We start from the raw sequence: 27,796 nt of genomic DNA on the forward strand, positions 1-27,796 counted from the left end.
TTTGGCAATTAGGCCAATAATTACTCAGTCAAACCCAACAACAAGCTCACACTACATGTTCTCAGAGCCAGCAGTGATGTTAGCACATTGTTTATTTTGTCTGGGTGTCAGAATTTCCAAAAGACTTATTGCAGTTCAGTAATTAGAAAATGCAGCAAAAATAAATTGAGGGCAAGGGCAAACACAAAAGCAAACGGCACACTTATGCCCACAGCAGTCAGTGGACGCCTAATACCTAAAGGAAAGTGTTTGAAGTGTTTTCATCTATGGATAAAACTTTTTCACACCTCCAGGTTTGCTCCCTTCGCAATCCCCTCACTGTTCCCCTACTTCATTTTTGTGTCCGTCTGATTTGACTACGGGCCACATGGTTGGTGGTTAGCACTCTTGCCTTTGCAGCAAGAATACCCGGGTTTGAGCCCCTGTGTGTGTGTGTGGGTTTTCTCTGGGTTCTCCTGCTTCCTCCCACAGTCCAAAAACATGCAGTATGGAGATTAGGTAAATTGGTCACTCTAACTTGACCATAGGCGTGAATGTGAGAGTGAATGGTTGTTTGTCTCTGTGTGTGTGGCCCTGTGATGGACTGATGAACTGTCCAGGGTGTACGCGGCTATCGCCCTATGTCAGCTGAGGTTGGCACAGCGACCCTCCAGTGGAGGATAAAGCGGTAGATAATGGATGGATGGATGATTTAACTACTTTTATTTCCAAATGACTTTGTAAAATAGAGTTCCCACACCTAGATTGACATCAAATTCAAGGACTTTTCAAGGACATTCCAGGACCAATTCCCCTCAAATGCAAGGACCCAATGTGCTGACATGGGTTAAGATGGGAGGGCAACTTGTTTTGCCCATGGTGTCCACCTTTATGGATTTGTAGCATGCTCTGTATCTGGCCAAGTGATTGTCCTTGGGATCTTGGTCAAGCCAGTCTTCGTAATTTTCTTTAGTGAGCCAGAGGTCTTGGAATTTGTATTTCCCAGGGATCTAACCCTAACCCATTTTTCTGTTAAAAGGAGCTTTATCTCCATCCAGTCAAGCAAATTAGCAGTAATCTGTGCTAGGAATTTGAGTATTAATTCATTAAGTCACTGCCTCCGAACAGTCCTTTAATCATCTCAACAAGTATGTTCTCCACTTTTACTGTGCAGGGAGTAAATATTTAGGGAGAAGGGAAGGACACAAAGAAAGAGAATGGGTCAAATATGCTAATAACAATATAAAGTCAACATTTGAGACCCAAAGCTGGACCAAATATGCAACAAAAGGAAAGAGGCAGAAAGATAGAAAACTGAGTAAAGGCAGAAATTCAACCACATAGTGAGAAATAAATTAGGAAGTCTCAGAGGGGAAGTGAGAAGTGTTCAGGTTCCCTCTGTTCAGAGGGCAGAGCGAATAAAGATGTGTAAAGGGAGAAAAAGATGAGAGAGAGAATGACAAATGGAGAAGAAGGGGATGGGGTCCTAATCTTCTCCGCTTTGCTTTTGGGTCAGCTGAGCTCCTGCAGTCACAGGACTTCTCTGATTGGCTCCGACTGCAGAGAATCAGTGGATTAAAGGGACAGAGGGGGTGTTTTTTTTTTTCTGTGAGAGAGTTTGTATCAATGCCCCGATGAGAATGTGTGTGTCTTGTGCTTAAAAATCAAGTTGGAAGCAACAGCACAACAAACTGTTTTACAGTATATACTGTATGTGTGAATAGGAATCAGCAGAGAGAATTCACAATTAACAAGTCATTAATACCAAGTGAGAGACAAATAGAGTGAATATAAGAGGAAATTCTGACAGATATCTTGAAACGCACCTAATCAAGGGTTGTCAGGGTAAGAAAATGCACTTGTGTGTGTGTGTGTGTGTGTGTGTGTTGGAGTATATATTACACAGCTGTTTCCCAAACCTTTCAGACTGGTGTGAGTCATCAGTAGAAGAAGCCATAGCTCAATCATATCAGGAGATGTGTTTTTTGTCCTTCCATTTGCACATTTCAAACACACACAATTCAAACCTACCTTGTCATTTCATTTTTACAACCTCAGCTGCTTTTAACTAAACAGGGCTCCAACAGTGAGTCTAATATGCATCCTTATAGTATGTGTGAGTGCTCACTTCTATGCAAGTGAAATGCAGAGAGAAGGACTAGTTGAATGATGATATAAAACAGCGAGGGATAACAAAGTAGAATGAGACAAATGGTAAAAGAAGACATATAAATCTAAGTTATCAGTAGTTACGGTTGTTATAAATATTCTCTATCACTGTGGCAATAAATTTGATTGCCTTGATCAGCTAGATGGGATGAGGAAACGATAAGATATGAAAGAAGATAAAACACAAGAGAGACTCAATTTGTTGGCTGGCTTTATCTACTTTCAAGGCATCTATAAAGTTAAGAAAATTAAACTGGAATGCTCGATAAGGTTTATATTGTGGATAGCAAGTTGAAAAGAGGATGTCTCAACTGGCTTTTTCCACATAAAGGGACCCTTAGTCTCTCTTAAACATGTGCTTTGTGTGTATTCAGTTTGCCTTTAATGTGTGATTTTTGTTTTAGACAATTATAAAACAAAATAGTTCTCTCCCAGAATCTTGGTATTTCTACTAGTTTGGTGAACACAGCAATTGCCAATTTAGCCCAAAAGGTTCTGTTTATCAGTGTTGTCTGATATCCAAGGTTTAAAAATGAATGTCAATTTGATTTGGTGCTATGTTTTGAAAGGCACAGTTCATGTTGGCCAAGTATTGTATTAATTTTTAGCACACAAGAATTGTGATACACTCCCTGGATACAGTATATCACATATGAAGAGAAAAACATCCATCAGTGCTCTCTATTTTTAACATTTTTTTGTTGTGCCACACATCACTCTTTACAGCAATGGTTCTCAACATGACATCACTTTTACATCACTGAGAGCAACATCTTTGTCTAGTGATGGTGTTTTGACAATTCTACGGTTGACAGTACTTACTGACAATTCACAGTGACAGACTGAGAGAATTGCTGAGTCCTTGCTTCAAATTGTATAGGATTAAAAACACATGGGTTTTCAACTGATGATGGGACAAAACAAGACATGCCCATGCACACATTGTTTATACCACTTTTTAATTTCTTGCGCTTTGAAACGAAACAATTTACTGTAAAAAGGTTGAATTACCAGAACTAGTCATTCATCCCACTTGATGTTGATGAATTGCATTTTGTTTCCAAAACCGTTTCTTTATCACATAAAGTTGCTATTTTTACTAAGCCTGATCACCCTTAGTTATGTCCCCCATTAAAGTTAAATGTCACTGCCTGTATTTCCTTTTGTGTAAGTGACCTTTTTCTGGTGCAAATACAACCTACTGATAGAAGCTATTCAGAGGCAGAGAGTGGAAAGGAAGATGGGAGTTTACACTGAAAACACAGGCTACAATATGAAGCAAAGCATCATTCTTTTCATCACAATCTCTGTCCTTCTCCCTATTCATTTACTATCCACTTCAGCCTTCCTCCTCTGAGTACACAGCCTTCAACGTGTCGAGCACTTGCCGTCATTTCACAAAGAACCTGATTCACAAAGACAGGGTGTACCTTTCATCTTCTTATGAGGGTTTACAGTATGTTTCATTTTAGAGTCTTTCACAGCTTATACATGTGTATTGTTTGTTTGCAATCTGGTATAGTCAGTAAAAAAAAAGGGAGTGTTATTAATTTAATGAAATGTCTGTTTGTTATATCTTCATTAAATTTCAAAGCTAATGATTGTCTTGTCCTTGAAATGTGTGACCCTGTGACATACTTCTGAGGCATGAAAACAGAAAACATGATAATAACAATGTGGTCAAATGCATCATCTTCAGTCAGGTCATTAAATACAGTGTAATCAAAGATGTTAGTTTTTCTTTTTGTGCATACTACTGCAATGTATACTTGGATTTAATCTGACTTTAGGTCACGATACACAGTTTGATTAATACAGATTATCAACCGGATAAAGAAGTACAGGTAAAATGAGTGGGAGTGAGATTTGGGTTCCATCTCCAATGATGCAGGTATTTTGACAGACTAATGGTTTCAAAGGGATTTGAACCTGGTGATTGATTGTACAACCTCTTGCTATGAACTCTGAACTAAGGAACAGAAAGAGATGAATACTTGCAGCCAGACGGAGATACATTTGCATAGTGTTTGTGCTTTCTGCAAGACCAACTTCAGACTAGAATAAAAGAAAAGATGCAGCTCCTGGCATCGTTTGGCATCTGACAAGCCTTTAAAATCACTGATCTGTAACTAATACAAAACTTTCTGAATCATATTTCTTGTCAACTATACTTGAAGCAGCACACACACCCACCAACAGAGCATTATGTTTCAATGTTTTTACATTGAAAGGGGCCGTTTTAAAAGCCAGTTAGGAACAAGGTGAAGGTTAAACAATCTCAGTGTTTCTGGGGCAGAACCACTGCTTCTTCATTTTAAGGAGAAGACGGATAAAGGAGAGTCTCCAGTGTGTGGACGTCTTCAGGACACAGCTAATTTGGAAAAGCCCTCATGGTAGATGCAGAACAAACTGGTTAAGCTGCTTTCAGAAATGCACTGAAAAACAGACATTCTTTGGAGGGGCTCAAAGTGTGAAATGAACAAAATGCAGGAATCACTGTGGACGTTCACTTGAGATTCTTCTGCCAGCTCCTTGGCCTAATCCTTGGATAATGTCCAAGTGAGCTAATGTGAGAAGCAGCAAGAGAATCTCCAGATAATCCATACCAATGAATGGTGCGTGTCCAAGGATCCTTCCCTCTTCACGCTCAAGCCAGGCGCCGCCAACTCGCCTGGAATCTGCTGAAATGATCCTGTTGTTGTGAACTCGTCTTGCCCATACTGTGTCCCACTGTGTTCTTTTCATTTAAATGGCAAAGTGCAGAGAAATATCTGCAGTTCATGTCTGAAAACTGTATTCATTTGATCACACAGATTAGTTTGTGCCACGATCACCAACATCTAAATAAGCAGATGGGAGAAGTTTGCAATCAGGTGCAGCCTGTGTATAACCCAATTAAGCAATATTTCTTTCTGCTACATTTACCCGAATTAATCCAAATAACACATTTTCATTTAACCACAAAACCATTACAACCATTGTTCTGTGCCACACTCATTATGTGCCGCTGCTTGTAAACTCACAACTGCAGACTCCAATGAATGACTGAATGAGAGAGAAGGCCGCAGCAAGGCTGCATTTGGATTTGGGAGAGGTAAATATGATTGTTTATTTGCGATGCAGCTAATAAAATAAAATGCAGAAGAATCATTGTCATTTAGAAATGAGATCACGTGTAGTAGTGAATCGTGATTTTTTTTTTAAATGTATTGTACAGCCCTAATAACTTTCACTGCCACTGATGACCAAGTATACAGAAAACACTGTTAAAAATGTTCAAGTAGTTGTTTGCAACATATACTGTGCATATTAATATAATTTTAATAATAATAATGATGTTTTAATATCATGCATTATTAAAATATGTATTGGGGTAGGCGATATGGGCAAAAAAATAATACCTCAATACTTCTGGGGATTTTGACGATAAAGATAAGTAGTCGATATCCTTTAAAAATTTAAATTGAATTGTTTAAGTCACTAATTGTTGCTTACAGATTACATAAATGGACACAATGTTTCAGGGAAGCATATTTTTTTACAATAACCACATGTGACTCTGGGGCCACACGGTGGTATAGTGGTTAGCATTATCGCCTTGCAGCGAGAAGACCCGGGTTCGAGCCCCGGTTGGAACAAGGGCCTTTCTGCATGGAGTTTGCATGTTCTCCCCGTGTGTGCGTGGGTTCTCTCCGGGTTCTCCGGCTTCCTCCCACAGTCCAAAAACATGCAATGTGGGGATAGGTAAATTGGACACTCTAAATTGACCATAGGAGTGAGTGTGAGAGTGAATGGTTGTTTGTCTCTATCTGTGTGTGGCCCTGCGATGGACTGGCGAACTGTCCAGGGTGTACCCCGCCTATCGCCCGATGTAGCTGAGATTGGCACAGCACCCCCCACGACCCTCTGGCGGAGGATAAAGCGGTAGATGATGACTGACTGACTGACACGTGACTCGCCTGTGTGGCAGGGAGGAAGCTAGCGAGAGGTCATGTGATCACGTAGGCCCACAAGTGTTCATGTCACTCTGAATTCACAGAGTGACATGACACTTCTGCTACACGCATTCAAGCAATGTGCATTTCATCAAGTCATTCAAGTACTCAATAATGTCAAATGTCAAATGGTACTGATGTCAATGTAATTCTTTTATAGTTAAGATGAGGAAGATTTAAGACCTGCCCCCAATGTCAATCTCCTCCTCACCTTTATCCACCAGAAGCTCCTTAGAGGAAAGGTAATATTCCTACACTGACGTACGCACACACTGCATTAAGCAAACAAAGACACACAAAAACAGTCACAATTGTGGTCCCATTTCCACATGATTCCAAAAACATAATTAGATCAGAAGTTTACAAGGAAACCTTTATACACACAGCTGACCACTGTGGCTTTGTTTGTAATCTCCTGAAAATTGAAAACTCACAGACACAACACATTCCCTGAGACGATCCAGGACAACTGTGCTTTCTCTAGAAATTGTTAAAATTGTCATAAATGTTAAGTACCTTAATCATCAAACAACATCTAAATGCCACAGGCTACACTGCTGCAATAGAGGTATTCTTCTGTGTGTGTCCTGACATGCTGTTCCACTGTGTGTCTTTGTGTAGAAACTGTGCAACCATAAATTAAATTATTCACTGCGTTTATAACATTGCCTAAAAACTATAAAATTTCACTCCTTGGTTTATTGAGCCAACTCACAGTTAATTCAATCAGTGTAATAGAAGCACAGTCACATGGTCGTCCACACTGCTCAGTGATACGCACACAAGCAAACCCATGTCTCACACTGTGAGTTTAAGGATTAAACAATGTTAGTAAAAAATAGTTAAAGGTACAGCTAGCTATAAACTAATAAACTCTAACAGCTGGAAAACACTAAATCAAAAGACCCACAAATGTGCTTCAATAAAAAGCCAACAATTTTTATTTCATATATCTATCCTTAGGATTTCTGAAGTGTCTCTAAATTTATTACATTCATTTCTTTGTTTGTTTTATGTTTTTTTTAATCCTACCTTCGGAATAAAAACATGTGTAAGTGTAAATGTGTAAGTCTGCTAATACACTGCTAATATTCCAAGCAGACTTTTGATTAAAACAGTGCAGTGAAGTGTCCACTAACAGTTACTCAATTTATTAAATTGTTATAAACATATCAATCTGCCCCAATTTAAAATGTGTTTGCTATAAGAGTTGACTGACTCAATAAAGGAATGACATTGATCCAGACACTTCCAGGGAGAAGTTGAAAGTGTTGTATGACAATCTTTGAATAAGCAGAACACTACACTAGTGTGGCCATAATTACTAAAACATTACAGTTTTAGTAATCAATGATAGGACACAACAGCAACATGAATCTCTGTACCATGTGCTCTGCAATTATGGGATTGACAGGAGTAAGTTCTAGAGGACGAGTGAACAATGGGAACAAAGGATCGACCCGACAGTACTAATGGATTAGAAAGGTCCAACCCCAGCTCTGATATCCGTCAGCTGCTTCCATGTGTCCATTTAAAAAAGTGATGTCTCACAGATCAATGTGTGGCGATCAGATTCACTTAGCATTCAACTGGTCGGAGATCAATAACACTTAGCATCCCCTCTCTTGACCCCTAACTAGCTTAATGTGACAGAGGAAGACTGATGGAAAAAGAATATCAGCACACGCACGCACACACCTTTCAAGGAAGCTTAAGAAGTTCAGATGAAAGGGCATCATCTGCTCTGAGAAAAGATGAAGACCCTCACACGAACATTACACATTGCCACACAGAAGTGTAAAAAAGGAGCAGCCAAGATCTCCTCCCCTTGACAAACTGACATGCTCTGCAGGAAAATACTCATGTTTGTCTCTGCTGCCAAAACCTCCCTCCAGCCAAAAGCTGTTTGGTGCCAAAAGTCACTCAAGCATTTTTCTGCACGGGGCATACACCATGCAGAGAGTTTCACTCCGTTTCTGCATCCGAAACACTACCCCACTTGGACCTGTGACCCGTTCAGTGTTTCACAGGGTGATGATGGAATCCATATGGGATCCATATGGCTGCAATTATACTATTTTTGCTCTTACTCTGTAGTATTTATGCAGGAAACGTCTGCCTGTGCACACTTGCACTTTTCTATCAAAGCTCATAGAGTTGTGCAAATGTGCTGCCAAGTACAAATAAAGTCTTTGTTTTGTGGTGGCCTTTGAATACAATAAAATCTATAAAACTGAGAGGCCATCGATGAAAATGTTATATTAATAACATATCAAAGCGTTAAAAGTAACAATAACAAATTATTATTTCAAAAATCTTGTGTCTCATACAAAATTGTTTATCAACTTATAACTAATGTTATACTAAAGTTTCATCTGGATGAAAAAAAAATACACAAAGAGACTAAACAGGAAATGAGAATTTTGAACTCACTGCATCCGTCCTCATCACTGTGGTCCCCACAGTCATTGTCTCCATCGCACTGCCACTGCGCAGGGATGCAGGTACACTCTCCAAATGCACTGACTGCACACGTGAAGTGATTCCTCCCACATGAACACTCAGCGCTGCCCTGAACACCTGCACACACAGAGGAAGGGAGCATTAAGAGTTAAAGCAGACACGGTCAGGTTAACTGTGTTGTACTGGAAATCAAATATGCATATATACATTCCACAAGTTTTCCATTTTTCCAGTAAGTACAGAAAGATTCAAACACAATATTTTTATATATTGTTTATTTACTGTAACACAGGACTGTGGTTTTGCTCTTCTCACGTAAATCCAACTCATTGTTAAAACAGAGACTTTCAACTTTGTGACTTATTGGTTTGTTTTCATCCTTTTCAGTTTCTACTACACCCTGAACAGGTCGCCAGTCCATCGCAGCGCCAACATATAGAGACAAACAACCATTGACTCTCACATTCACAACTACAGTGAATTTGGAGTGTCCAGTTAACCTCTGCATGTTTTTGGACCTGTGGGAGGAAACTGGAGAACCTGGAGAAAACACCCCCACACACAGGGAGAACATGCTAACTCCACATGAATCCGGGTTGCAGACAGGCAACCTTCTTGCTGCAAGGCAGCAGCGCTAGACACATGTCCCACTGTGTGGTCCAAAATCTTCTGATCTCTAGTCAGATTTGTTATCCAGTGCACCACGGGCCCGGCTGGTTTGTTTTCATATAATATATTCACCCTACTTTAGTACTCCCTACTGACCCTACTGTTTGTATTTCATATAACTACAGCCAATCTGTTAAGTGGACTTCATTATAATTTGATTTATGGTGCAGCTGTAAATTCCACCAGGCTAGAGCTTCATGCAGATCCAAACTAACCTGGTTTCAGTTTATTGCACTGCTGCATATGTCTCAATTTTCTCGAGTGATTTTAATGTGGTGTTGGTCATGGGATTGTTTGTTCCCCCAGCAGGAGTGGAGACTCAATGACTCAATTCACATCTGAGCATTAACATGTGTATGAATCCACATTGTATCTAAATGTCAAAGGAGATTTGATGGCTCTGTCACATCCTCCTCTAGTTTGCTCAGGCCCAAAATACAGTTAAGGAAAAACAGACAAAATAATATAAATAATTTTCTCCCATGAGGCTCTAATGAAACAATCCTGAAATTATTATAAAATGTGTAAAGATTAGAGCTAAATCTAAAAAGTAGAGCTGCAACTAACGATTATTTTCATAATCGATTAATCTGCCGATTATTTTCTGGATTCATCGATTAATCGTTTGGTCCATAAAATGTCAGAAAAACTTGTTGATCGGTGTTCGTCAAACCTGGAAATGATGACGTTCTCAAATGTCTTGTTTTGTCCACAAACCAAAATGATTCCCCTTTTATGATTTATTTGTTCTCCAGAGCAAAGAAATTAAGAAAATACTGACATTTAAGAAGCTTAAACAATCAGAAATCTTGTTTTAATCATGTAAAAAGCTTCAAACCGATTAATCGATTATCAAAATAGTTGTCGATTTATTTAGTAATCGATTAATAATCGATTCATCGATTAATTGTTTCAGCTCTACTAAAAAGTAGAGCTTTGACTCACGAGTGGAGCAGGCACTGCTGTTAAAAGCAGAGCAAAGAGAATATTGTAAATAATGTTAGGTCTTTAATCCCTCTCAATCAGGGGTGGGCACTTAGTTTTCCCAAGAGGCCACATGAGAAACAGAAATGATTGTTGAGGCCTGAACCAGTAGGCTGAGCTCAATTCTGCTCCATATTCATTTGTAGCTCTTTATAAAAAGCAGCCAATTGTATCGTTAACTGGTAAGAATAAATGTTATGATACGGCAAAGAAAAATGTAAGTAGGTTTAGTAAAAACACCAACATTAAATTGTTTATTCAATCAAAATTTCCCAAAACAATAGTGAACAAAATGTGCATGCCCTTCTTCAATACAATGTAAATCTCCATTACAGTAATGTAATCGTTAAACACAGCAACCTGTTCTCCACAAACTAAACACACAGCTTTCTTCTTTTTAGGAGCATCTCATGTAAGCTACGTAAAGTTGCTTACACCACCAAATACATGCAAACGTTTGCACATGTATGTACGTAAATTGAACGGAAAAAGTTGGCTTCAAAATATGAATGAGGCAAACTTATTTATGTTTATTTTCTAATTTCCAATTACCCTTACGCGGGCCAGTCAGGAATGGCCAAGGGGCTGGATGTGGCCCTGGAGCCGTATCGTGCCCAGGTCTGCTCTACATGCATCTTAGCCTTATTTTGATTTCTGGGGAACTTCCATTATAGGAAACGCATATTTATTCATTTCTGTTCCCAACATGGGTAAACACAAAAACACACACAGGATCCATATGTTCACTCGGTTCGGATTTCCCACCCCACCACAGCAAAAGTACCAGTGAGGAGTCACCACACCTTCAGATGCATCACAGCAAATCATTTTCAGCAGAGGAAACTAGGGTTCTCATTTATTCTCTCACTTTGAAGCCTATTAACAACCATCTTCATGTGAGTGTGTGTGTGTGTGTGTGTGTGCGCATGTGTTGCTGAAACTGGCCCACCGCAACAAACTCAGTTTCTTGGAATACACATGTATGTGTGTGTGTGTGTGTGTGTGTGTGTGTGTGTGTGTGTGTGTGGTTCCTGGCTTCCTCACAAAGGCATCAGTCAACCCAGGAGGGCCTGGCAGAGAGAGCTCAGTAACCTTCAGATCCCTCCCACAGCACTAAATTAATGGCCTCTTTCTTTTCATTTCCCTCTCTCTCTCTCTCTCTTTCTGGTCATTCTTCTCCTTCCACCATCCCCTTTTCACACTTCCCCTTCAGCTTCTTTTCTCCTCTTCCCCACTTTCACCCTCTCCCTGTCCCTTGGTTCTCAAACTCTCCACTAATGGTAGGGAAATGAGGGTGGCGTCATTCATGTCTCCCTTTCTCTAAAGTTGTCTTTCTAATCTTCTTGCACAGTTTGTAGTTCCTGTGCTCCCCAAACCTAGGGGGCGTGCCATTTATACTGAGAAAGACAGACAGGGCAATGACAGAAGCAATGACAGGACAATGGAAAGTAAAATAAGGGTTAGAGACAGAACCTCCTAACAATAACCCCTCCTAAAAATACCCAACTACAACTAATTCAGGTCACTATACAGTATAATAATCATAGCTCACATTAAAGAGGACAGGAATTAAACCATATTGTGTGTGTGGGTTTGTGCTGAGCTTAATTAGAGTCTGTGAGCAGGAGGAGAACTCATGTCAACATGAAACCACATCACAGGCTGAGCATTTGTCAAACATACTGGAGCCATTTGCTCCAACCAGAGTCAAAAAAACTTACACATGCTTGTGTGTATGATGGTTTTCTGCTACATACTGGGACGGAGAGTAGATTTAGGCAAACAAGACAATATACTGTGCATGGAAATAGTTGGTAAAAGGTTAGTCAGTAGGCAGATAATCTGTGTAATGTCCATCTTGTCATGTCAATGGTTAGATTAGAGGTCTGTGAATTAAACTATTGTCCAGAAAACGTACTACTTCACAAAATATTCTGCTAATGAACTACAACTACACTGACAAGACATTTGATCAATTCCATAGACTATAGTCAAACCATTAAATGGCCCAGGGTGATTTATCAGTAAGCACCATCTTGTAGATTTATCTGGTGTATTATGTGTACAGCTAGAGGAGTAACATGAACCCGCCCTGAAGTGATTTGTTTCGAAAGCTATTCTATAAGACATCAAGTTGATTCTGGATTCAAGAATCCTTCAGGCTATAAAAAAGAAAAACAAAGACCAGCAACAGTAAAAAATACAACACGCTAAATGATGCATTTCCTTTGCAATTTGCAAAGTCTGAGGGTTTGACACTGTGTCAAGCTACACAGAAAGCTGAGCTGTTACAGAGCAGAAAGAAAAAGTAAGATGGCAGAGCCAATTTTCAGTAATAGAACATTTTTAATGCTGATGCTGTGTAATAGTCACCACTCACAGACACTGACAGAAATGCCCCAAGTACATCAACCATTATTTAACAGCGTTTCATGCAACAAATGCCTTAACAGATACATTATACCATCGTCAAATTGTAAAAATACCATTGTCAAACACCCATTATGTGAACTGATGTGAATACTTTCCCATGTGGGCGGGCCGCGCACAGACATACCGACTCTTTCAGCCTGTTCTGGAGCAGAAAAGGCTGTTTTTGTGTTTTTGGTTTTATCACAAGCCAAAGCTAAGTGCTTGAAAACAATTCAAACATTAGTTCACTGTTTTGTAAGCCTTCCATCAAAAATAATCACAACTTCAAAAGTGGGATCAAAGACACAGACAAAATGCTGAGGTAAACCAATGAAACCAGTAATGAGATTATTAGTAGTGTTGATAATAAGAACATGTTTTAGAACCAACACACTAATACCTCATTTATAATGAGAGCAACAACCACCTGAAGATGTAAACAAAGAGTAACCATGGGCAGTTGCTAGACTGTTATGGAAGGCTGCAAATAAATACATATCTGGTCTTTCAAAATCACCAGCTTGATAAGCCTCTGATGCATTACACTGATATCAGATCCCACGTTGTGGAGCAGGTACAGTAACATTACCTGAGCACATGCATAAGAAACCCAGCTCAAGATCATTTCACTTCCACAAATGAAAAAAAAGATCACAAACCTCAAAGGGCAAAGATGATATGACGCCTTTTCTAAGACTTACACAATACATGCTGAATGTTTGTTTTTGTTTAACAGTCAGGGCAGAGGTTTTTCTAAACCGGGTAACAGGGGCACTGTTGCTCTTACTTTTCTCACGCCAAAATGCAGATTTAGCATTGGTTAGCGTTCATAATGCTTTTTAGTCTATGTTACTCATTGAAATCTAAAAAAATGCAACTCACTCGCATGGACAGTTTTTTTTGATGACAACAATACATTGTGTAGAGTTACCTCAACATAAGTTTCACCGTGGCAGCCTGTTGATCACGACATATAGTGAACTAACTGGCGAGGTGTCAGAGTCAACATCGTATTACGATACGTCATTCTGATCCAATGTGTCTCTGCTCCCGGTCCCAACTGGAGCAGTGAGGACCACTCAAAACATGCACTAACTTGCCTTTACAACACCCATTAGTGTGTTGTCATGTAACAATGTTTCTCCACATATTGTGAGCACCGGAAAAAAAATAATCTTCAAACAAATTCTTGTTTGTTCTCTTGCGGATTTTAACCTTTGATTTGAGAGAGATCAGAGAGGTGATCTTTATGCACCTTTACTTCATCTCCCTGCTCTCTCTCTTTTTCCGTCTGTCTGTCTCTCTCTCTCTCTCTCTCTCACACACACACACACACACACAGACAGTTGATTCGTCAGCCCCTTCTCTACACAGTGGCACAACTAAAGACAACTCACTTAACCTGCTGCTGTCCACTGAGGTCAGTTGGCAACTCATACAGCTGTGAGTCAGACAGGAACCTCAAGCAGAGGAAAAAGAAAACAAAGACCACCAAAGATCCTTTGCTGGAGGTCACTACAGCTTGAAACTGTCTAAATAGCCCTGGCGTGGCGCAAGACAGGTGGTCCCCCCCCAAAGGTAAACACAGACACTCCCACAAACCCACCATGGTACCACGACCAAACCTGACCCACCTACAGCAGAGGCCAGCCTGTGTTCACCAACCAAACTGTGCCGAAGAGGCCACAGTGTCGGAATCTCAGATCTAACCAGGTGGCATTCAAACTCTGCTTCACCATTTCACAATTTGCTCTTGTTGAATAGTTAAATGACGAGTGTGAAGAGTTGAGGAGAGAGCAATGGGGCCAAAACACACAATTGTAACTCAGCCCATGGAGCGGGTGACCACATGTTTTAAACTTTGTCAAAAGGCTGACAGTTAATTAGGTGTGGACATCCCTGGAGAATCCTGGAGGGTCAAACCTGTGTCTTTCTTTCACAGCATGAGTGTACTGCTATAAAAAGTGATAAGCGGGAAATTGGCAGGGGGGTGTTTACCATCTGACAATGTGCAAAGTAAGACAGGAGCATGGAGGGAATGAGTCAAACATTTTGTCTTCCCCCTTCTGCTGCTGGTGCTGCAGCTGTAAAAGTGTCACTTCAGAGAGACAGCTGTGCCTCAGCTTGTCCATAGCTTGTTCGGCATGAACAGTCACTAACCAGCCACACAGCAGGACACTGCACAGTGCTGCACAATAAAAACGGAAACAACTGGTTTCCCACCTCACTGTCATACAACAGTGTCCAATCCCTTGTCACTACTCACTGTGTGAGACCAGTGACAGAGCGAAACGCCTGATTGATTGTGTATACAGGAGGGCTGTTCACCTGCACCGTCAATCACTATTCATACTAAACTGAGGCAATGTGTTGGCTTCCTTCCTCTTTGTTGAAAGGTTCTTGGGGTGCTACTGACCTATTGTGTTTAGACCAGGACTCTGATCAAAAATGTGAAGTTTAGGGCAGATTGGACAAGTAACATTTAATTTGCAGCACCGGTGTGTGTCATGGTGAAGGATTTAGATTGATTTGTTTTCACACAATATTTAAAGTTAAACATCCTTAAATGTCTGTGGGACTTTCTGGCCAAATTTGTCTACGGTCCTCGCACAGTTTGGTACTCAGGCCCTAAATAACATCCTCATGATGTCAAGTGCATCCACTTTTCACTGTCTTTTTTAACTCTGTTTTTTAACCTAGCTCTTAATCTGCTAAATGCTCCAGTTTCTTTGGCAGTTAGTCCTGGAAGTCACTCACTGTTTGGTCCAAAATAGCTCTGTACTGACCACGCCACACAGCAGATCTACAAAAACAAAACAATGTCCTTAATGGTTAAAATGCTCTGTTAAGATTTGCTGATATTTCTAAATGGGTCCCTTACCTTTTGCACAATTCCCGTTATATAAAAATATTGATTGGTGGGGGTTTATTAATAAACAAACAATTTCCCAGGCTCCTACTCCTTTTTAAACCATAATTTTTCCTCATCACAACAAATAGAGGCTCTAAAGCTGCAGCAACACTCAAAGAGCACATTGACTGAATTCTCTGTGGTTATGCTGGCTCTGGGTTAAGCTGACTTGGCTTCATGATGCCAAACAACTCATCCTCCCTGCCAGTTCCCCCTCTCCCTGGGCTCATCTCCACCTACTAATTTGCCCACCATAGGTCAGGCCGCTCTGATGCGGTGAGTTGGTTACCACAGCAGCACATGTTGAGCCCTGCTGGGGAAAAAAAAGACACAAATGTGGAGGAGCAGCTCGCATGAGCAGATGTACATATGTAGCACTTTTCAACCAGAGGGAAATTCTTAAAACATCTAAAATGTCTGGTCCGTGCGACCATGAATGTAAACAAGGTAACTGACAAATTCAAACTTGAAGTCAAGTCTGCAGAGCACTACTGAAAATATTTCCAGATGGGCCCATCACACACACACACACACACACACACACACACACCAGAGAGTCTGAAATGTACAGCAGTTGGTCAGCAGCATGGTTCTTTTCACACCTGTTCATCTCAGACTTTCATTAATCTCCAGTCTTATCACACTGTAGCACTCAATCAATTTCTTATAAAATAACTCAGCAGGGCAGTTAGTGTGTCTGTGTGTGTGTGTGTGTGTGTGTGTTCTATGGTCCGAGTGTTGTTTAACAATGTTGGTGTTCACCTAACATGACCCGGGGATTCATTACAGACTCTCAGAGCAGCATGTTCATCACACTCAGTACCTTCAAGCTGCTATGCACACACAAAACATACACAAACACACACAAACACATACACGTCATTGCCTATTAACCCAGAACCATGTGGGAGGATACCATCTTTTATTTCTTGAAATAAGCGAAAACAACATAATTGCACCCTTAGTGATATATCATCGCCCTGGTGCTAAGGATAAAAAATAAAGGCCTAAGAGAGATCAAACGAGAGGGTAAATGACAGGATAGTGTATGGAACTGTATAAAGTACACACACTCTCTCTCTCTCTCACACACATTCAGTATACAGTGTCATCATCTGTGGCCAGCCAGCAGTCTCTCTGAAGTCAGTTCAAAGATAACACTGACTTGGCCAGGGATGAGTGGATGGCTGCTGGACAGGCATGTGGGCTGGCACACGATGGGGGTGGGTGGGTTAGGGTTTAAGAGAAAAAAACAGAAAGAAAAAAGACCCAAACTGGACAGACATATCACTATTGTATAAATTAGCTTAGGTATGTTTTTCATGTTATTTTACTTTGAAAAAAATAATGTATCTCTGTTTTATTGAAATAAATAGATACTCCTACAAATTGTGTCATACCTCTTGAAAAGCTATGTCCATTCATAGTGAAATCCTGCAAACCTTGACATGTGCAGCCTTGACATGAGCTTATCCAACAAACTCACCAGTATCTAAAGCAGGGTTTTTCCATCATGTTTTAGAAGTTTCCATGAGTGGTATGCTGGAGCAGGGAAACATCTAAAACATGCATGCTGTTCAAATGTTTGTTTTTAATACACGTGTTAAAACGTGGCGACTCAAACCCGGCTCTCTTTCCTCTGCATATCCAAGTGTGAAAAACAAAATGCTTTCCTCACGTACAACCCTTGCAGAACAATACATGTTTGAATCACAACAATCTCACATTCAGTCAGAAATGGCTGACAGCGATAAAACACCCACGGTGATCACAAATCCTGACCATCTAAAAAGCGATGTGTGGAAAGTGTTTGGCTTTCCATCAACAACAACTGAAAAAGTACAAAAAAACATTTCATTCGACAACGAGGAACACTAGGAGACACCTGCCAACACAGCACCCTGGCCGAGATTAAGTCCGAGCAGACAAGAATTACATTTTGTTGCCTCCCTCCACATTGCGGGGTTTACAGCTGCTCGTTAGATTGCTATTACGGACAAACTGGTACGCTTTATTCGCAAAGACATGAGACCGATGAACATCTCGCAAGGGTGTTGTTTCAAAGACGTCATCCAAAAGCTTGAGCCAAGGTACACGGTTCCTAGCCGCGCGACCATCCTGGACAGAGTTGCCACGGAGGCATATGTGACAGTCACCGCACATTTCATAAATGAGGAATGGAAGTTGAAAGATATAATTCTTAAAACGACTGAAGCTCAGACAAACCACACTACGCCAAAAACATTGCCAGATGCATCGGCGACACACTGGGGAGAGTAGAACGTGAGTCGTGAGTCAGTGCTCTCCATCACCTCGGACAACTCGGCTAATTATATTAACACTATCGAGAGGCACCTGCAGGCCGCCAGTGTCCCATGCAGGGCCCAGTGGACACAACGTAAAACAACCACATGATATTACGTTAAAATGTATGAAAAAACTTTAAAGGTGACATAGAATGCTTGTATCACACATATATGTTAGTTATGGAGGTCTACTTACATATATTAACTTGTTTTCATGATTAAAAACCTCCTAATCGCTGCAAACGAGCCGATCAAAATATCTCCTCACTGACACTCTCGTCAGCCGCGCTGTTTCAGACCAAAACCACACCCCCAGAATGTGGACTGTGTTGTGATTGGCCAGCCAACGAGAGCTTTCCTACTGTCCTGTGATTGGCCAGGTACCTGGAAGTGACGTAATAGATAGGCCAGCTCTCAGATACACAGCTCCCCCTCTGGCACGGTGGATGCTCTGCATCTCAGCAGCTACAACCAGAGTAGTTCTTCTTCTTCTGCGGTTGAATGTACGCAACCGGATGTGCCCGGACTAGTGCCCGCACCGGGAGGCGCTACGGTGGTGAGAGGAGTGGTGAGGATTTCTGATGACGACATCAAATTAAGGAAGTGCCGATCCGCTTCGCAGAGCCCAGGAAAACAATACAACACTATTTTCTCAGCAGTGGCTGAACTGTTTGTTCTGAAACTTTAGGGTTTCATAAACGAGGTAATGACGCAGATACACACACACAAACGCAGCGTTAATTGGAGCTTCCGGTCTATGTGGCCTTCAATATAATTCAAATATTAAAATTAATAAGGGATGGAATTTGGATGGGATTATAAAGGAAGATTGACAGCCCTAGTTAAATGCACATAAAGAGACTGAAGTCTGAAGTTAAGTATTTCAGACAAAAAGCACATGATAAAATAGTCCAGTGTTGTGTTGTATAAATAAGTCTATTTTATTACTTATTGTGTTATTGGCTTTCATTCAATCACATTTTTCTGGTAAAATTAATTATAAAATCTAAAAAAAATTAATTCAGAAACATTTGACAGATTTGATAGGGCTCTTCACAGGGAAAATTGTCGTTTTCTCCCTCTTTTTTTTAATCTCTACAGCAGATGAAGGCAGTTATCTCAGACGTGTGGTCTGTCTGGTCACAGGGCTATGAAGGGGTTAAGGAGGGAGAGGGGTGAGTGTGTCCTATTCGGTTTCATTTTCCACTACTGTCAGCCATTTTTGATGGCTCTGGTCTCCACACACTGTACTTATGTGGCTTTGGAACTCCATATGTGTATGTCAACTGTATACAGTATGAGAATAAGGAAAGGGCTTTTTGCTATGATCAAACAGAAAACATAAGAGATCCGTCAAAACCGCTTCCATTTGTGTTGTTTTGTGTATTGGACATTAGTTTTAAGGATTTAAGTATCTAATGAGAAACTGGATGGCTGGTTTTAAACAAAGACAAAGTGTGTCTTAAATGAGACTGACTCAGACAAGATGTGAATGCTGATGTTAAGGTATTGCTAACAAGGAATTGTTCTTATACGAAACAATAGCATGTTCCTTCTTGATCAATACATCATTCCAAAGTGAAATCCTGATACAATTTCTACTAGTTTCTTTAGGCCTCTAGTGATGCTGAATAATAATGCTATCTATGATTATTCTACATTAATACTTAAAAGAACAGCAGTGCAGGTTTGCTGGGACTGCATGTATTAGTTTTATTTTACTGGGTTAGTTTCAGTGTGTGTGTGCATGTGTCAGACAGACAGTGTAAACATAGGGGGGTTTGAGCTCCACCTCTGGCTGTGAACACTAGACTTGTTGGGCAATGTGCTGAGTGAGCACTGGGTGTCCAAGCTCACTCTAATCCCCAGACTGTCTATTTGGCCATCTGACTACAGGGGCCTCTATCAGGGACACATGGGTCAGAGCTTCAGATGAAGCCCAGAATTCAGCGCTCAGGCCTGAAAATAGTTACATTTCCAGTCCAGTTTTAACAAGGACTTCATTTAAACTTCATTTAAAAAACAAAACAAATATGAAGAATTTCAATGTATATACATAATGTTTTTCTACAAAGTGTGTACTTTTACAATATCTTTCTTCTGTTTTTTACTTTTTTCAACAGAACAATTACTTACAAACAGGAATCATATCTAATAACAATACTTTAGAACACTGTCACTTCTCTCCAACAATTTCAACAACTTTACACTATCTTTATCTTTTGTACAAATTACAGATACAATTACTTACAACTATTAACAACCATTTGTGATGGTTTTATCCACAAAGTGTGTATCTTTTGTTGCTACAGTGGATCTTTCTTGGCTTCTGGAAGAAGATTTCCAGTACTGTTACACTAAGACAATATAAAATATTTAATATTAAGATACCAAAAGTACTGTTTAGCTAATGAGCTAACTAGATATCAAAGTCAATGAAATCACTTTCATTCTGACATCAAATGTCATTGTATGTCATTATTTGTACTATTTGATTTCAACACAAGGTGTCCCAGATCAGAAAATCCCAGGAGGAATACTTCCACTCTGACAGAAAGTTGGGTCGAACCCTGTCATCCTATGGTGACTGGACTTGTGCTACATCTCGGGGGAGGGGGTGCAGCAGGTGGGCTACTGCTCTGCTCTATGGATGTACTCTGCTCTGTGCTTGAACCGGCAGCAGCTGAGATACACATGGACCCCTGGTGAAGTTTTAAACATATGCTTTGTGTGTGTTCCTACTGTCTGGAACTTGTCCTTTTCACTTGAGTTAGCCTGTATGAGCTACACCAGCTGCCTGTCTGCACCAAAACATCCAGCTAACATCCCATCAGAAACCCATCCCCTGAACGGCACCTTTAACAGGGATCTATCGATCCACTAATCAGGGGCCACATACCAACAGACTGAAAACCACCAAATCTCCTTTCTGACAGCAGGATGTATCGCATCCTAAATTCTGGTGAAAATTATGATTGGAACTGGAAAATAGAATTACAAAAGACAAATGGGTTTCAGTACAACTGAAGTGACGCTCAATCCAACTGTCAAGACACCAGAATGGTCAAAGTCTGAGTAGAACCGTCCTGAGCAGCTCACAGATTGGCTGCCCCAATTGGTCTGTGTCTGTGAATGTGAACTCACAGTGACGGGATAAGTGTAATAAGAGATTATTGTGGACTATTTTATGGGCTTTGACTGGATGAGGAGAGCAGGCACCGAGGTCCAGCTTTGTAATATCCAGTTATTAACTGACACAGCATGAAGGGCTCCACTCCGCAGCTTTAAACTCCTCCATGTTGGCACCAGACACTCTATGATGTTAACATTTGGGATTTGGGGCAAAAACTCGGCTCGTTAATTTCAAATATGCGAGTGAGTGTTTGCCAGTTTCAGTATATTGACCACTCTGTTTTCTGCATCAGTCCAACAGCCAGTTGAACTGCTAACTACAGGGAGGGCTAAACAAATCACACACACATATACAAATGTGCAGACAACGTTGGCGATCAAAGTTTTTAAGACATACTTGTTACCAGAAACATCAAAAACATGATGTGGAAACATCAATACAGAGCAACACTGACAATGGATCAAAAAAGTAATTTGTCATGTTCTCTATCTATGCAAAACATTTGAGATTACAAAAAAAATAAAATAAATATCGGGATACAAATTAGACAGAAGAGAGGAAGTTTATTGAAATCTGACACAAGACATTTTACAGTGGAATGATCTGATGTCTTTCCCCATAGTCTATATAATTAAAAAAGTTCCTCATCAAAAAATAAATGCTCATTTTTAAATCATGAAACCTCATAAGACACACACACTTGGGTCCCTACAGTACAACAAAACCAAAGAGCATTCCGGAGGGGGTGGAGGGATGTTAAATTGGTGACTTGGAAGGCAGAGCCTTTCCAGAAGGGAAGCGGACAACCTGTGGTTGGGGTTGAATTCTTTCCCTCTCTGGCTCCTTTTAGAAAAAGAGGAGAAAACGGCAAACACAGACCCCTCCATTCAGAGTAATTTATCCCTATGGCCAAGGCTTCTTTACTGGCTGCAATAGCCCCCTTCCGGGGCAGCCCAGCAGGATGCCTGCGAGTGGCGTGTGAAACTCTCCTGTCTCCTTAATCTCAAAAGGGAAGGATGAACAATGGCCTTTGCCAGGCCATACTTTCTCAGTCTCTAAAAGCAACCACAAGCCATTCCCGCAAAACCCACATTCCTTTAACCATCCAATATTGTCCATCTGTAGCCATCTCCTTCAGCAAGAACAGTGTTCTCTCATCGACTTCTTTCTTAATCTTTGCCCAAGTTTTGTTATCATTTCTGTGTTTCAACTCTTATCATCCTTCTTTTTGGTAACACTAAGACAACCACTTGAAATAAATGCAAAAGGGAGTATCAAGTGTCCCACTTTTGCTGGGTTCTCAGGACCCCAAAATGACCCTCCCATTGCTCCAATCATCACAATGCCATGTCTCACACCAACCATCTTTCCATCATTGAAAAAGCCCTACTGGATTCTTTACTGGCAGAAAGACTTAGAGCACATTCAGAGACTGGGGGAAGTATTTGTCTGATTAATAGCATATTGTTCATGGACAAAATTACAACTGCTCAGCAGTGAAAACAGTGAACAGCAAGACAACGTCATGCAATTACAATGAAATCCATAGCATGTATTTCTCCAGGCCGAGGATGTTGGAGAGCAAGTTGGGCTTCAATAGAACATGTGGCTCATCAGTTAGTATGTCGACTGTGCAACTGGTTCAGCTTGAGAAACAGACAATATATATATATGTATATATATATGTATATATATATATATATATATATATATATATATATATATATATATATATATATATATATATATATATATATATATATATATATATATATACACACATCAGCCTGATCAATCAATCACAAAAAACACAGTTCCTGCACTCCTTTGTGGAAGTCAGCAGTTGGGGTAAAGAAATGTGGACAGTTTCCCCAAAGAAGGAGCCTCAGCAACAATCTGCACAGCTATTACGGGAAGCCATTTTCCCCCCTGCACTCAACCATTCACCAGCGGCTCCTACAGAGCTATTGAGCATTCAACAGGCACCTCCACATCTCCGACAAGCGCAACAAAAAGCATTTTAAAGCAACACTCACTGCAGTTCCCACACTATTTCACCTGTCAAATGCTTAAAAAACAGTCAAGGAAGGCCAAATGCTCCTCAGGGGCGCCACAGCACACCTCTTGCCAGCCTCGGCTTCACTAAAGATGTTGTTATTCCTCTTAAAGGAAGAATACACAATAAATCTTTCCCACCTACTATCACGAGCAAATAGGCTGAGCCTACAGGCCTAGACAGGACCTTCCACCTTGACAAGCATCACCTTTAGTAGAGCAGCAAACCTGAAGAAAACGTTAGCTCACCGAACCAGACTCCCAGAAGGATCAGATGAGTCATCAGGGAATGATGCTCAGGAAATCAATACATACCAATTGCCTGTTTGAGGAACAAGACAAAAGAAAAGGCTAAGAATTGGTTTTGTCGGAAATCCGTTGTGGTGTAGGAAATGTAAGGTCTCTGCAGAGTCAGAACCTTGTTCGGCGATTGATCATTAAAGCAAATATTCTAGGGTCTCGAAAAGCTACATGAAGTAGCAACTCCGCAGGTCAATAATTTACTCAAGTCCTCCATCTGAATTCAGAAGAACATAGTTCTGCAGAACAGGAGTGTAATATGTGCTATGATTGTGCTATTTTTAAGAACATTATCCTTAGGCATAAAATACTCAAGGGGAGCATTTTAGTTTTAGCACGGATTGCAAATAAAGTTTACAATTATTTACACAAAACTGATTAGAGCAGTTAAACACTTTCCTTGTTAGCACAGGATATTGTATTGCACCATCTTTATTATAATAATATTTAATAATATTGAGTGTAGAATACTTATATACAACTTAACTGCAACTGCACCTAGAAATTATACACAACTGAGTGTATAACAGAGTGAATATCTTTTAAGTCTATAAATCATAAAGCTTTATAATAACGAAAATATTGTGAACTTAAATGCATCTTGATAAACATGCGTCAAAGGTTACGGTTACAAATGCAAAACGGCCCATATATATTTTGACCAAAAACAAGCACATTTCACATGAATATTTTACTGATGCATTCATATTTGCGTAGACTTAATATATCATTTAATAATTTAATCTCCCTTCTATTTGAATTAGATACAAGTGCTCAAAAGATCTACAGCTCTCTTATTTGAAAAGGAAAATGTATAACTCCCACTAAACATTATTTTCTGTTCTGTGTGTTCTGTGTGAGAGGTAAACTTTCACTTAAACTAATTATAGGCAATCTCTAACTGGGTTTGTTGCTATGATGCATACAATCCATTATGTGCACAAAGAGAAGTCAAATTATAAAAGCTGGCACAAAGTATTTTTGTAATTTGTAGACTAAGAATGCTGCAGTAACGCTTCATTCGGTTGATGATCTAAACATACTCAAGCACATACGTGTTTTTAGGTGGTTGTTAATGCAGCTCTGAGAGGATCTACATTACGAGCTTTACAGCACAGCTAGTGTGGTTTACTTCAGGAGAGATGTAAAACATCATAGACTGCTTTTCACTTGTCTGTGAGTAGAAATGACAGCAACCCACACGCCTGCCCTAATAAATCTCCCATTTAAATAGACGGGACAAATATTTACTCTGTCAGGCTGTGGTAGAGTGAGCACCACAGCCTGAGAGACCTGAAGGTGTAGTTATCCCTTTGGCTGCAGAATAATTACGCTACTGTTTTGACAACTGTTTATGGATCATTGACAGTCACAGGGAGTTGGAAATGCAACGATCACCAAAGTTTCATTTGAAGACGCTGAATTCATTGAATAATAAACTAATCCTATTCTATGAGCTTGATCACCTTGATTATTAATAAAAGCTAAAACAATCACGTGTGTTTGTGGCTATTGTCTGTCCTTCAATAGCTGCCTGGCATTATGTCACTGTACCCTGTTTTAGAAAAGATAATCATAAAAGACCAATCAAGCTGTAACTCAATAAACGTTAATTTTTCTCATGGCATTTATGCATATGAAGACATCAATCTTCATCACCTAACCCCGCCCACAGCTTGTGACTGCAGCTTCAGCAGATCAAGTCATCATCCAAAACAGCACCAGTGAAATGAGTAGAAAAAGAGGAGGAGAGCATTACACAAGATGTTTCAGTGATTACTGCAGTCAATTGCAACCCCAGTCGCATAACTTCATAGTTTTGGGCCATAATTTCTATTAATAAATATAGTACACCAAGGTAATTGCTTAGAATGGTTGAGTGGGACAAGAAACACAAGCAATAACACAAACATTCTGTGAAAGCAAAGAGAAAGTAATCTCCTGTCTGACTGCTTGTGTTCTTTGGCCTATCAATGTTTTCTTCCATAATCATAATCGTGGAAAATATTAACCAAAACACAATACACTTTAATTACATGAAATCTCACTTCTCAGGGTTTCCATTTTTCTTTAAAAAATAAACCAAAATCGGAAAAATGTAATAGGAGTGTTGGTTTCAGAAAAAACGAAATAACTTTCCATCAGCTATAAAATCCCATTTTTCCTTCGTCATCCAGGAAGGTAAATTAAGGTCATTCTTCACCATATTATAGTCGACAATGCATCAGTATTTGGAGGCTATCTGCCTACAGACAAAATGGAATGTGTGATATTTTACTGTTAGCACAAAGTAAATTGCTCTCCTGACACACTAACACACACACCTCAATTATCTGTCAATTTCAATTTGTTCCTATCATCTCTACTTCCTTTATTCGTCTTCCTTCCCTCCTCACCCTCTTCTTCCTTTGCCCTCCTAAAGCCGAGTGACAGCTCTTTTCCCAGCGAGCGTGAAGTTAAAATCAATCCTGTGTGTTTCCAGCCAGCCCTGATTAAAAGAATGGACCTGTCGAGGCTACTTTGACACACACACAATTAAGAAGACAGAGGAGCTGCTGTCTGAGGTCTGATCTTTATGCTGGGCCTGCTTGGGCCTGCCTGCCGGCTCAGACACCTGCAGGCTGCTGGTCAACAACTGCAAACACACACACACACACACACACACACACACACACACACACATTCACACTAACAGACAAAAATGACCACTATTACTTCCTTGTTCCCATCACTCAGGTGAAAATAGCTTAATATGTGTTGAATACAATTGTTTGTCTGTTCATTTTAAATGACACATAGTTTAGGATTGTAAGGTTTGTGGAAAATAAGTATTACATAAAGTGCATGCATATGGGTGTGACCAAAATGTCATAATAATGACTGTCAATTATCGATAAATTTTTATCGATACACAAATCAATTGGGGTATATGACTTCTTTATGGATATAAGCTACAAAAGAGAAAGAGAAATTGTTCACACATTTGAGGAAAACAGTGAGTGATTATTTGTGTTGTGACATACATACATTCAACATACGATTCAGTAATGAGCCGAATCCTTGTTCATGTTTGCACGGACATTCGTTTTCTAAATTCTCCTTCCTTTGCCACCCCCATCCACACATCTGACAAACTGTTGGCAATCTTTTAACAATGTTTCTCCTCCTTCTGCAGCATCTGAAGATCTTTACCTTCACACACACAACAGCCGTAACCCACTTTAGTGATAACGTGAGAAGGAAAAAAATCAAGAGGATAAGTGCAGAAAGAGTAACAAACCACTGTGCTTTGGAAGAGATTAGTGTGGAGGAGGAAAGCTGGCAGCAACAACGAAACACAACGCTCCTGATGAAAGGCACAACCACTTTGATTTAATACAAATCAGAGCATAGCCACCATCTTCTTGTTTTCCATCTGTTCTACCAGCCCCCTAACTCCAGAGCTCTGTTTATTGAGGAGAAGTGAATGAAGCAGAGGATGAGGACCTGTATGAGAAGCAAAAGAAAGCAATTCTGGAGGATCAGATGTGTCGTGAAAGCAGGCACCGTGCATTCACTGTAGCATCTGGGGAAGCTGAACAGAAGACAAGGATGGTGATGATGAAAGGCTTGAGACAAGGACATAAACAAACTTGCCTTTTTCTTTCAAATCTGATGCCATTTCCTCTCTGACAAGGTTTTCAGAGATATTTTAGGCGAGAAAGCTTTGACGCAGGGAGAGATGGGCATCAGCAGGATGCCAGCTTCAACACTGTTTTTGGTGACAGTTCCTTTTTGGCATCTCAGGCACAGAAAAACAGCTGCATTTCAACATTCTGTTGGAAAAATTGTAGCCTGAGATTTGGAGTAATGCTTAATGAATAACTGTCTGATCCTCAGTAGACCTGCGGGCAGACAAGCTGAAACTTCTCAACTCTCATCCTTTCTCTGCTGTCAACAACCTGACAACAAACAGAGCTTCCTTTGTGTAAGAAAGAGACAATTACTGACCTCCAGACAGGCTGGGGGAATAAAACCTGTAATGATTAAAGGACCATTTAGTAAATCATTGGCTGCTTTGCATAGCAGAACCCTCTGATGTCGCCTGAAAGACTGGAAGTGGAGGTGGAGTAACTGAAGAGGGGAAAGGGGGCAGCTATTTTTCTTTTTAAGTTCAACAGCCAGTGAAATTAGATGTGCTTGAGACTCATTTAGAGGAGTGGGGCTGAATTCATTTAACCTCCCCCTCTCTTCCAAACTTGCATGCATACCAGAAGTGATCAGCTGTGGCGCTCTACGACCTGATAGAAAAAAGTGCAAGTTGAGAAACATTCTCCGTCCTTCCTTTTATTTGCTTGCCTAACATTATTCTCCTACTCTTCTGATCTGATTAGGATGCTTGGAGATGCACAGTGACCTCACACTGAGTTTTGGATTCGTA

The 27,796-nt window shown here is 40.2% G+C and overlaps 1 protein-coding gene across 3 annotated transcripts in view; it reads right to left on the bottom strand.

Moving 5' to 3' along the window:
- The window catches only part of LOC131459372 (low-density lipoprotein receptor-related protein 4-like), a 96,663-nt gene that overhangs the window by 45,497 nt on the left and 23,370 nt on the right, over window positions 1-27,796 (bottom strand). For all 3 annotated transcript variants that reach the window (XM_058629124.1, XM_058629123.1, XM_058629125.1), the window contains exon 2: window positions 8,577-8,723. In XM_058629124.1, coding sequence (XP_058485107.1) covers window positions 8,577-8,723 — 147 coding nt within the window. The remainder of the gene's footprint in view (window positions 1-8,576; window positions 8,724-27,796) is intronic.

Source organism: Solea solea, chromosome 5 (assembly GCF_958295425.1).
Source record: "Solea solea chromosome 5, fSolSol10.1, whole genome shotgun sequence".
Taxonomy (NCBI): domain Eukaryota; kingdom Metazoa; phylum Chordata; class Actinopteri; order Pleuronectiformes; family Soleidae; genus Solea; species Solea solea.